The 13,487-nt window shown below is 35.2% G+C and overlaps 1 protein-coding gene across 1 annotated transcript; it reads left to right on the plus strand.

The window, feature by feature from the left end:
• The first annotated feature begins 3,463 nt into the window (after positions 1–3,463).
• LOC123718178 (hemolin-like) lies at positions 3,464–12,856 on the plus strand. The gene is made up of 7 exons (XM_045674617.1): positions 3,464–3,574; positions 4,050–4,135; positions 4,968–5,091; positions 6,567–6,925; positions 8,002–8,233; positions 10,477–10,679; positions 12,460–12,856. Exons 2-7 carry the CDS (start codon positions 4,081–4,083, stop codon positions 12,771–12,773), a joined length of 1,287 nt encoding a protein of 428 aa, XP_045530573.1. The 5' UTR covers positions 3,464–3,574; positions 4,050–4,080; the 3' UTR covers positions 12,774–12,856.
• Positions 12,857–13,487: the final 631 nt, after the last annotated feature.

The raw sequence follows: 13,487 nt of genomic DNA on the forward strand, positions 1-13,487 counted from the left end.
GCAAACCTTTAACATTGGCCAGGCGCCAACTAAACTTTAATTAGCGCCTGCTCACCTGAACCCTATGGCCCTAGAGTCCCTACTCCAAAGTGAAAGTTGGGAGAAAGACTTATTTATAATCCGTTTGTTACTTTCGTAATACAGCGAGGAAAAGTTGCCAGCATTAAGACACTGACTGACAAAGGGACCAAACTTTTTAAATATGTTTTAATAATTTTCTGTCTCAATTTTTAATTATTATTAGGGAAAAATAATGAGAGTAAATTTTTACGATGCGTGCGCACACTGTCACAAAAAACGACACCCTGAAGTTAGCTATAGTCAACATTTTAGTTTTTGAAGTTATACTTTTGGCGCCTTAGGCAAAGATGATGAGAGTAAATTTTTACGATGCGCGCGCACAGTCACAAAAAACGACATCCTGAAGTTATCTATAGTCAACATTTTATATTGTGATATTTAAATAAACTTTATTTAGCTAGATAATGCAAATAAAAATTACCTTTTTTCTATAGTTAGTGTCGATTTTTCTACAAAGGCGAAAGCTAAACATTTTGAAAAGACTTTAATCTGTTTACGTCAAAGAAGTATAACTGGTAACGCGTGTACATAAGTACACTCACTTTTTATTAATTTTTAAATGTATACAGTTAGAGTTTGTGTAGCAAAAGTACAACGAGACTTAGCGCTGTCACTTGTCAAAAAAAATTATTTCCTATTTTTACAGTAACTTAATACTAATGCAATAGAAAACTAAACTAAAAACATTATTTAAACATAAGTAAAAACTTAAAATCTAAACCATTTCATAACTAATTATAAGTAATGCAACTCTTGTGAATTCAGCTAGTGTGAAAATAAAAACATCTGTCTCACAAGCAATAATACTTAGGGTGCGCAAGACACGCGTAAATGGTGCTTCTCTAAGTAAGTTCGTTCGCGCCCGAGGCACTGCAAAATGTTATTTTGATATACGAATGTCATTGTTCGTTAAGTCTGATTTCTGAATCATACCCTAATTTCGTATAAAATGGAGAAGGCAGTCGTTAATTTTACCCTGATTTCGCAATGTTTGCACTAATAGGTATAATCTAATAAATTGTAATTAATTATCACTGTTACTTAGCAGTTATGTACTTTAAGGAAAACTATCACTTTCCTTATATTATCATGTACTTCAATGGAAAACAAGTCACCGATATTATGACTATTCAATCATAAACAATATATGAACAATAACCTACTTACTATTAAAGGCCGGCAACGCACTCGCGATCCCTCTAGCATTCAGAGTAACAGTCGGTATCGGAATAGGTCTCATATCCAATTCGATTGCTTGTTCCCTAGGTTTGTAATAATAAAACAGTTGCGCCCTATTATTATTAAGCTTTAGGTATATATTAATTAGGTTTGATTTGGATGGGAAATGATTTTGGCATTGACTGTTCCGGCCGCTGGCATACCAGAGCACTTAAGTTTGTTCAATATTTTTATTTAATAATAACTGATTAAAAAAGAACAAATATCATATTATTACTAAAAAAGACCAAGATTTTAAAGTATTTCCCTTTCGAAGACAAAACTGAATCAAAATTCACGATTTGATTGTTTATTTGCAAATGCTCCATAACTAGAAAAAAGATTGAAAAATACTATCAGCAATATTTTTTAAAAAGTGAGGGTACCTTATGAAATTACTATAGTGTAACGCAAGGTATGGAATGCGGAAACTATTGGCAATATAGCAAAATTATAAATTTTTTGTAGAAGATATCAATATCTTCAATGAAGTCCGCGATTCCGTGTCCGCGAAGTTTTATAAAAAAAGTTCTATTTAAAATTCCATTAATACCGGCAAACATTTTGAACAAATGTCCTTGACTGCGCAGAAGCAGTTTTAGGTATCACATGGGAAAGTGACGTGTCGATCGCGTGATTGGTAAATCAGTTGACGTTTGTGTCCCGCGCTGTGTACGATGCGCAAACTTTCCCCACTGCCTTGTTTAAAGCTCAAGAAGTTTGCCGGTATCTGTACACTTACTAAAAATCTCAAAGAATATCATTTCAACCTGTCCTATGCTGATAAAGAAAATATTCTTATCGTGCACAAATACTTTAAATATAAATTTGTGTTATAAAGGATCATAAAGGTAAATACAGTTTACATGTTAAAAGGAATAGACTGGCTCTCCACAACACAGGGAATCCTAGTGGGATCAGAGCACTTTACTTAACCTAAATTTACTATCTTTATTTCTTGTAGTTAAATTAACATTTTATAGTATATATATATAAGTTAACATAGTTATTTTAGGCAATAATTAGAAGCGTAAACCAAATGTAAATAACCCATACATCTGAACGCAATGTTGTAGTTTTTTCCACACTTAGAAATTGTATTTTAACATTCCCGATATTATTCAATAACATAGGTGTAATTTAGATTTATGAACCCTAATAATTTTATTTATTAAGCCATTAAAGTCAGTTGTTACCCAGTTTTAAAAAATAAGTTAATTTTTTTTAATCTCTAGAACCTCCACCGAACTTAATAATAACTATAAAAAAATGTATAGCTTACGTTTAGTAACGAGACCATTTCCATACAAATTCGTTTCGTTTTTTTTTCTTTTTGTCTTTGTGTTTGTCTTTGTCTTTTTTTGTTTTTCCTCAACTATGCCTAATATCTTACGAAGCTAAACTTCATACAAGTAAGAGATACAGTAATATATTACCGCTGGTATTTTAACGGACATTGTTACTTTATCCTTACGGAAAAGTGACTTCAAAGGAAAATAAAAATACAAAATTGAATTTACCTAATCATTTCTAATGTGAATAAGCAATAACTAGATTAACGTAAGGGTAGATAGACACTATTTTCCTTTAATGAAAGGACAAAGATCGAAATGATAGTTGGTTGTGATGTTAAAAGTTCAAAAACTTTTTTCACTATCTAAATGTAGGAATAAACTGAAAATGTATGGGTGAGAGACTGGCGCCGTTCCGTAACGAAGCTTCGTTCCCATATGTAGTTATCACTTCAATAAAATAAAAAAATAAATTTTACAAAATAATGTAAAGTAAATCTGATTATAATTTAAAAAAATACAATATTTTTATCTGTTCTAAATAATATGTAATTTCTAATTGGTTTGCAAGAACCCCTCCATAGGTAAGGAGTTCAAGGATCTCCAGGTATCTCTGTCATGGACAAACCGCATCTCGTAAGCGGTCTACCTCTGTATTGTTTCTTCCATCCATCGCTCGTCTGACAATCTTGCTACATGCCCTGACTACGTAGCGTGCGCTTAGTAGCGTGTTTATAACTCGGGTAAATAAATTGTAAAATACTTTAAAAATAAATTATTTTTACATAACGACTTAACAAATATTTTAAAACGAAGTAAAAAATACAATACAGGAAAACGTCTTAACTAAATATGTATAAAAAGCCTTATTTTATACACATATGTGTCACCTGCCGCGGTAATTCACAAGATGATGCATCGTGAAATATAAATACAGCGAATGTGTGCGATTGTTTATTACATTTCGCGCCAATACGGAGACGGTAAGTCACAGATTATAATTATTTTCGATTATTATCAAAATTTCCCATAGAGTATATTTGATATTAATATTTACAATAATAAGAAAAAATATCTATAATTTCGTTATAGATATTTTTTCTTACTAATTAAATTAAAATAAATCCCCTTTGGTAGTTGTATTTATCAATAAAATTAGATAAGTTCGATAAATAGTATTTTAATAAGAAATTTGATTAATTTATTTTAATATTGTTTTTTATTAACCGGAGTCTTTGAGTACCTACTAGGTTATACAGCAATTTTAATAAAATAAACGTGAATTACGATATAAATCAGTTGTGCCCTGCTATTTCATTCGAATGTCATATAACTTACCTCAATGCATATACAATTTGTCTGCATATTCTTTGGTCATCTCAATCACACGTAATCAATTTTTTTTATACAAACCTTTTTCTGAAAATAAACAAATAATTTTGTATTTTTGATTTTCAGAAATAAACAACTTAAAATAATTTCAGGCACAATGCTGATTAGTTTAAGAGCGGTGTTAGGAATCTGCTTCGTCGGCGCCATATTTGGTAAGTCAACGTTCTTTACGTATAAACGCATATATAAAAAGATATAGATCTGAATATGCTTCTCTAGTTATGGCAAGATCGGATCGGAACACACTCAAAAATTATCACTTTTAATTCTTAATATTTTTGTATTTTGTACATATATGTCTCTACATATATGTTTTAAATGATTCTGTTTTGTTTGAGAGGAACATTTTCAACATTCTTATTTTCCTGTTTATTTCCAAAATATTATTTTCAGTCGTGCTAGTTATTTAATTGCATACATAATGCTATAGCTACATTAAAAGTTACATGCTATCTTTAGAAAAACATATGTTAAATGGAGTCTCTTTAGACAAGGTTCCGAAGATAGAGATTCTTTTGGTCTCCTGTAATGTCGACAAATGGAAATTTTTTTGGAATTATATTTGTGTTAGCTGATTTTCAGCAGTGTCAACCTAGAGGCTTCAGCGTGCGACTCTCATCCATGAGGTCGTAGGTTCGATCCCGGGCTGTGTACCAACCAATGGACTTTCTATTGCGCATTTAAAATTCTCTTGAACGGTGAAGGAAAACATCGCGAGAAAACCGGCTTGGCTTAGACGCAAACCACAGTGTGTCAGGCACAGGAGGCTGACCACCTACTTGCCTATTAGATTGACAAATCATGAAACAGATACAGAAAAGCGATAGACCTAGAAATGTTGTAGCAACTGATTTTATTTATTTTTCACAGTATTATAATGTTTCCGATCAAACCTTCCCCGATCATAATTGGCCAAATCGGTCCAGCCATTCTCGATTTAGCGAGGCAAACGAACAGTAATTCATATTTATATTACTTTGTAAGGTTGCGGTTCAGCAGAAGATCAAGCCTATCCCATCTTGAAGCCAGCACCGGAGGAAGTGTTGTTCCGTGTGTCGGTACCATTTTTATTGGAGTGTGTTACGGAGAACCCAGATGGAAATACCACGTAAGTCACCTTGATAAAAATCAAAACCTTTTCAATATTACTCTGACTTCTATACCCTGTATAGATAATACAATATTATATATTATATTTATTTTACAATATAATTGAAGTGAAACTTCTTTATCGGCGTTGGAAAAAAATACCGTCACATTTTTCCGTTACGTGCTTTTTTTTCCTGTCCCTACCACGGTTGATTCGAAGAGATTCGAAGCAATTAATAACAAAAATATATAATTACGATAACAATGATTGTAATAAATCTATTACAATTAATGAAATTCTGTAATAATCTTAGTAGTAGTAAGGTAAAATGAAATAATTGTATTATTATATACATTATGTCTACAATATAATAACTTATTTAACCAATTTCAGTAAAGTTGCATATAGTAGATCTTTTTTCGAAAAATAAGATTATAAATAAGTTTCACTTCTAACGTGTGTACACTAGTACACGCACACATTTTGTGTCTGTATATTAACCAGAAAGAAACGACTTTCGTGATAGTCTGATTTGCAGACAGTCGAAGGAAAACGTTTCTTACGAACGCTGCCTTAACGATGAGAGATTTAAGATTGCCACGAGTTGGAGAGCTTGATTATGTCTACAAAATTGACATGACTAACTTTTATATGAAAAACAAGTCAAACCCAAAAACTACTGCGCGGAATCCATTGCGGAATGATTCATGAGGTAGGGTATGGTGGGCTACTAGCTACGCATCAGAAGAGATGCTGCTTTGTCTCTGTCCTACTTCGGGTCGGGTACATTATGGAGAGACTGGGTGTCCGGGTTCCAAGCAAGAACCTGAAGTGGAAGTCACAACTTTTGGATGTACCTACCGCGTGGATACTCCAACTTGTCGAAGCGCCACTTACGAAATACATATATAAAAAGAAAACTATCGATGTAGACTTATTTATATATATACAACTGTATACATATATAGAATAGTGTTGGCCTAGTGGCTTCAGCGTGTGACTCTCCTCCCTGAGGTGGTAAGCTGTGCACCAATGGACTTTCTTTCTATGTGCGTATTTAACATTAGCTCGAACGATGATGGAAAACATCGTGAGGAAATCGGGTTGCCTTAGACCCAAAAAGTCGACGGTGTGTGTCAGGCAGAGAAGGCTGATCACCTACTTGCCTATTCATTTACAAACGATCATGAAACAGATACAGAATCTGAGGCCAGACCTAAAAAGGTTGGAGCGCCATTGATTCATTTATTTGTTTATATATATATATATATATTATGTAATAGGAGGTAAAACGGGCAGGAGGCTCACCTAATGTTAAGTGATACCGCCGCCCATGGACACTCACATTGCCAGAAAGCTCGCAAGTGCGTTGCCGGCCTTTCATTATATTGTATTTTATTTGTAGAATTATAGGTAGGTAGTATAGTGAAGTTCTATCGTATTAGTGTTAATTGTTAAGATATCATAATTAAGTTGTGGCCTATTTGTCACAGATTTAAATGGCACAAAAATGGTCAGCCATTGAACGATGTCAACGCTGTCCAGCGTCCTAACGAAGGCAGCTTGGTCTTCCTGAAGCCCACACCAGAGACCGCCGGTCGCTACCAATGCTTTGCTTCAACACCATACGGGATCGCCAGTACAAGAGTTATAAATGTGAATCAGGCATACATTAACAATGAGGCTCCCATTATCCAATATGTCAAGGCAGTTGAGGGTAAGCCGTTTAAACTGAATTGCGACGCGTCGAACTCCTACCCGAAGCCCGAGATCTCTTGGAGATTAACATCTATCTTCGACCCGTTGATTTCGACTGAGGTTTCCGATGTGAGGATGACGTTCGCTCCTGAAGGTATGTATTATATAACCTTGGGTTCAGATTGGTTCTTTCTGTACAATTGTTGTTAATGCTGTGATGAATAGAGATGAAAAGTGTAGTAAAAAGAAACTATTATTTACTATTATTAAGACACTGTTATTGTGAAGAATATGTATAAGACGTGATAAATACTAATGGCCATATTCTAAAACTTTAATCACAACTGAGCGTTTTTCAAACCAGTTTTTGCAGCACACCACCACTATGTGGAACCAGCTGTCCACTGAAGTATTTCCGAACCAATTCGACTTAGGGTCCTTCAAGAAAATAGCTTACTAATTCTTAAAAGGCCGGCAATGCACTCGCAAGCCCTCTGGCATTGAGAGTGTCCATGGGTATCACTTAACATCAGGTGAGCCTCCTGCCCATTTGGGGGCGTATGTAATCTCTAGATTGTTGAGTTCGAGATGTTAGTTCGGCTTATTTGACCGCGCTCTAGATGAGATGAGCTACGAATTAGAATGGACCTGATTATACGTGGGTCACGTGACACTGAAAATTTTGTCGATTCACCTTTTTCAAGACATTTTCTTTTGCGAACTAGTGAACTGTGGAATCACTTCCCGGCGGGGGTCTTCCCTGATGATTCCAGGGCAGGACCCACTGACAGAAGCGTGCTATTTTTTTAAATCGTTGGAGGGCCACCTCCAACTGTCCACCTCCTCTCTCAAAGGCGGGCAACGCATCAACTAAAATGTGTCCATGGGCGATAAATGCCCTTTTTGGGCGTCCCGAAGTCTCGTATATAGTAAATAACAGTCCCTCTCATTTTCGCCTGTCGAATCCTTATACTGTCTTGAGTTTCGTTGTGGACTGTTATTCAATATAATTTTACCTCAATACAATTTACAAAATAAACGTTAAACAAAAAGTGTCTTGATAACGATGGATGACTGACTATGTTTTATAATTAGCTATTAATTTACGATGTGACTCGCATGTGTCAAAAACATTTTGAAACGTCAAAATTTGACACACGGGATTGGATTTTGACATATCATATAATTGGCGCTTATTCCCGCTAAATTATACATTTCTTTACATTTTAGGCACACTATATATAACCAGTGTCGAAAAGGAAGATGCAAACAAGAACTTCAAGTATGTGTGTCTGGCTCGAACGCCGGCTTCTCCTGATAAAGATGTTCCTATAGCTGAATATGTTATACAGCAAGTAACACCCAACAAGGGCGAGAGTGAAATAGTTGAACTTTACACTAGCAAGGATATGACTGTGAAAGTTGGCGACCGTGTATTTATTCACTGCATCTTTGGTGGCGAGTGAGTACTTGGATGACACATTTATTTAAACCCTACAGCTAACGAAATGATATACTAAACATATATAATATAATATACCAAAACACGTCAAGGCAGAATACAAAATACCATACGTATCACCTTGACGTCCGTCGTTTCACAACTGAGCGTTTCATAAGGCAATTTCTGGCTTCTGACAGTGCCAGTGTCCATGGGCGGCGGTATGACTTAACATCAGGTGAGCCTCCTGTCCGTCTGCCTTCTACATAAAAAAAAGATGGAATACATATATTCAAAATCGGTTCAAACATCTACGAAAGGAAAAATCAATAAAAATGTATAAATACGTAATACCTAATACCGGCCAACATATCGAACAAATGTCCCTTGCCTGCGCAGGAGCGATTTTTAGATATCACTGGGAAGGGCCTTGTTAGAGTGACGTGTCGATCGCGTGATTGGTAAATCAGTTGACGTTTGCGTCCCGCGCTGTGTGCCATGCGCAAACTTTCTCCCCCTCCCTTATTTAATGCTCAAGAAGTTTGCCGGTATCTGTACGTGAGGTGTGCTCATGATGTAAGATTTAACGCTGTGGATATTCTTTTTACAAGGAGTAAGAAGTTTTTGCCCATTCTTCTCTATATGAAACTACTTTTGGAGGGCTAGTACTTGTAATTTTGGCTTTCAAAAGTGCCTTTTATTAGGTGTAATTGAAATAAATGATTTGACTTTGACTAAATTATAAAGCATATTCCGCGAAAGCTTAAGCAAGTCTGAGCTTTAATAGAGATCGTATGACCGAGCTGCTCGATACAAAACTCAGGTTTTCGTAAACATAGTTGTTGATGTGAGAAACAAATCATAATTAAGAGTCTAGTAGGCAGGATCTAGGAAGTACAGTTTTTGTAGACATTTTATATGAGACTAGCGGTGTTAACTATGAATATTGAGTTCGAAATTATAATTAACTAAAACTGCTTTATGATATACAACATTCTTTGTCGGTTTTTCTGGCGCGTATATAAATAGTTCCGACATATAACTGGCCATGTAAAAATCATGGATTTTTAAGATTAATGCCACAAACAATCAGCGACTGTAATTATTTTATATGTATTTTATCAATATAATAACTCTGATCGAAGCATTTGTTTTAAACGATATTCATTTTTCTTACATCCTCTTTGACGATTTGACGATTGACGTTTGAATTGTAAAGACGCCATTCGCTGAAACAAAAAATTGCTATTGTAATAAAAGTATTCTTAAATTTTCTAATTTTCCGCGCAATTTTCTTAATTTTATATGTATATAGATGATGTCACGTATATTGACATGCATTGGTAAAATGACAGTCTATCAGTTTGACAGCTGACACGTCACATCAAGATGTGTCAAATTTCTGTAAAGAATTCTTGTCTATTACGCGCCATACTTTTTTACGCAACGTCCGGATTCTTACACAAATACTTGAACGAGACTAGTTAAGTTTTGTCAAAATCATGGTAGTACTGTAACTTGGCGATAAATAAAAAAAAATAGTTTACCGGACGGCTTTAACCACGAGCTAATTTTCCGTATGGCAGCTTACATTATTATTCGGTATATTAGTTGGAAACTAAACATTCCAAGGAAATAAATACCAAACCATTGATATGAAAGTAATGGTTAAGTATTTATAAACATATATCTATTATCGCTGCTTCTTATCTAAAGTATTCAAAGCGGAAATTTCTATGTACATTTCACGGAGTATTAATAAATCTTATAGATTCAAATATATATATTAGCTATGAAATAAGACTTTGCGTGTCATTCTGAACATAAAAGTTTATGCTCCAGCTGTACACTGGTTTTTCTTTTCAGTATTTTTTTTTGTCGTCAGCATTTCACTGATTCTGGCCATAAATACTGTTATAATTGAAAATTAACGAAATACATTTAAATTTAGAATGTGTCATTTTTATATTGGGTTTTCTGGCTGAGCAGTGTTGGCCTAGTGGCTTCAGCGTCCGACCCTCATCCCTGAGGTCGTAGGTTCGATCCCTGTCTATGCACCAATGGACTTTTGAGTGATCATAGGCTGCAGTATCACTTAATATCAGACAAGCCGTTTGCCTCCTATTACATAAAAATATACATTATATTATTCTAGTGAGCTGTCAGCTGTGAAAATTTGGAATAACCACCGGAGCCGTGTCAGCAGTCAATATTCCATTGAAATCTGAACAGCGAACTGCTTATAAATTTGTTATTTTTTGCAGCCCTCAACCAATGCAGGACTATTACAAAGACGGCGAAGATAGTAATGGACCTCCGAAATCTCGCGTGACCCCATACAACCGAAGCAGGGGGAAACGCCTCCTCATTCGCGACACATGGTTAACAGATGCCGGAACTTATCTTTGCGTATCACACAACAATGCTAGCGCATCGAAAGAACACAGTATGAAACTCAATGTCGTGGGTAAGTAAAAGTTCAAATAACACCTTGTAACAAAGTTATTTTGACCTCTCGACATTAGCCACTAGGGTTTCGAGTCAGTCACTGGTTAGAGTAGTCGATGTCACTTTAGGTTGGAGAAAGAGCTTTCTTCCGCTATAACGGTTGTATGCAGTGGCGTCACAATAGTGTGGCAGGGCTGGCAAAATGCCTCAAGCCCCCGACCCAAGAGGCCGCAAGCTCAATTTTTTTTTTTTTCGTTGTAAATGTATGCAGGTTCCCTCACGTTCCCTTCACCGAAAAGCTAGCGAATAGATGATGTAAATTTGAACAACCTAAACATTTAAACAATGAAAGGTCGACAAAAATCGTATTTGCCATGTGTTTTATTTGATGTAGTATATACTAAACAACCTGAATATCTTTACAAAAAGCTCCTTTGGCGTAGTAATGGTAACAAGAATAAAGTGAAGAGTATTCTCAGGAGTTCTCAGAAAGAGTTTTAAATATAGCGCGTCAAAATGTTGGAATAATATTCCTCCTCCGTTGAAAAATCTTCAACTAAAATCAAATTTTCGTTGCAATTAGATTCTTATTTGTTTTTTGCGACTGAGGCGCAAACTAGCTGCTGTGGTCTGCCAGAGCAGAATTACCAGCGCTGTGGAACAACTCTGCCCCTCAGCATAATGCTGAGCCAGAACCAATTACGACCACAGCACACACGCATTTTACAATTCAACCTTTTTCTTAAAAAACAATTGTTATCTCTCGATTATTATTCTTTTTTATTTTTTCATTATTGTTATTTTATGTGTTTCTGTGTGTGTGTTTTGTTAGTAATAAATGTTAAGTCTATGTCTATGAATAAATTATGTTCTATGGATGAATGCAATACGCATTGGGCTAACGGGCGGGCTAAAGACCATTCCCATGGTAGTGGGACATATACAACGTTTACACGTAATTGAGTACGATGAAAATCTCGAAGTTAATTAAAATTAAACTGAGTACAACATGACGATTTTTACTGATAGGGAATCAAGAGAAATTGCCACGGGCAAAGATGGTACAGTTACGCCACTGGTTTTATACTCGCGATATAGCTTATAAAGTACCAAATATTTGGGAGTTTTTCTATACCAGATAGTGAGATTTTTAAGTAAGATGGAAAAGTTTTTTTGAGATCGCAAAATCTTACCACGAAATCATCGCTGGGAGCGAAATAGTTTTCGCGTCAATAAAATCGTCCAGATATATTTGTACTTAAAAACATCAATAAACATATTTTTTTAAGACGAAGATTAATACCGATTTTAAATCGTATGTTCAAAATAAAATTTGATATTTTTTATATATACAAAGTATTTATAATTCTATATAAAAAAAAACAATAAATGGCGCTACAACCTTTTAGGTCTGGGCCTCAGATTTCTGTATCTGTTTCATGATCGTTTGTGAATTGAATAGGCAAGTAGGTGATCAGCCTCCTTTGCCTGTCACACACCGTCGACTTTTTGGATCTAAGGCAAGCCGGTATCCTCACGATGTTTTCCTTCACCGTTCGAGCGTATGTTAAATGCTCACATAGATAGAAAATACATTGGTGCACAGCCGGGGATCGAACCTACGACCTCAGGAATGAGAGCCACGCTGAATCCACTAGGCCAACACTGCTCTATATATTTCTATATACATATTTAAAAAAGCATCTACGCGTTTAATAACTCTGCCAAGATCTATCCATAAATAACTATTCAACCAACCTTTCCTAGTAATTATCAGTTAATTTTGTTTTTTTTTACAGCTGCCCCTCATCCTGAGCTCATTCCATCCGGGGAAGTAAAAGCCACCGGGGAAAAAGTTACTATCCCATGCAACGCAACAGGTGTTCCAGCTCCGAAAATATCGTGGACATTCAATTCTAAGCCTATATCTTCATCGGAGCATATAAAGATTGCAACTACAACAGCCGGGAATAGTACCACTTCAGATCTGTCAATTGTCGGGCTGAGGCAGAGTGACACAGGCTACTACGGATGTAAAGCTGAAAATGAGCATGGAGATATATATGGAGAGGTTCTATATGTTTCTGGTGGTCATCAGTCACCAAAAAAATAATTACGTAATTCAATATAGTTTGTAGTTTCGTGTTAATAAATTACGTATTTTAATGTTGTTGAAATAAATATATCGAACTAAAATTGTTTTTATTAAAAACCTGTAAGATTCCTCGAGTTCCTCCAAATCTTTTTATCATCATATTCATATATCGAGCCGCCATTGATTGAAACGAAATGTGACGTCAATTGACAGTTGACACAACATTAGATGTGTTTTGTGTAGGTATAATCCGATTTTCTTAACTGCATAACTGCAAATACAAAACTTCTACTTCAGACTAATATGTTTATAGATATAGCGTAACTCTGTTAAAATGATCTTCACAACAACAACAAGCATAATTGAAAGTGACGTGATTGAAAGATTCGTTTTGTAAAATCCTATTAAATGATTTGGAATGCAATTAAAATATTTACGCAATGACCGACACGCTTAGAGTAAAGAATACAGGGCATGTTTATATATCTTGTCGTTTAAATGGACTTTGTTTTTCAATACTATAAATGTTACTAAGAAAAATAATTTGATTATTGCAACACTATTGTTAGCTTCTAATATTAATTTAATTAAATTCTAAACTTTTTCATGAAACTTATTCTTAAGAATCTTGCTACAAGTGCGCATGTGCAATAGTTACTCATTTGACTCGTTCGGTTGTTTACGAGTTCTTACGAATTGACTCGACCATTTTCCCGAAGTGGGATGGTCGAG

Source organism: Pieris brassicae, chromosome 14 (assembly GCF_905147105.1).
Source record: "Pieris brassicae chromosome 14, ilPieBrab1.1, whole genome shotgun sequence".
Taxonomy (NCBI): domain Eukaryota; kingdom Metazoa; phylum Arthropoda; class Insecta; order Lepidoptera; family Pieridae; genus Pieris; species Pieris brassicae.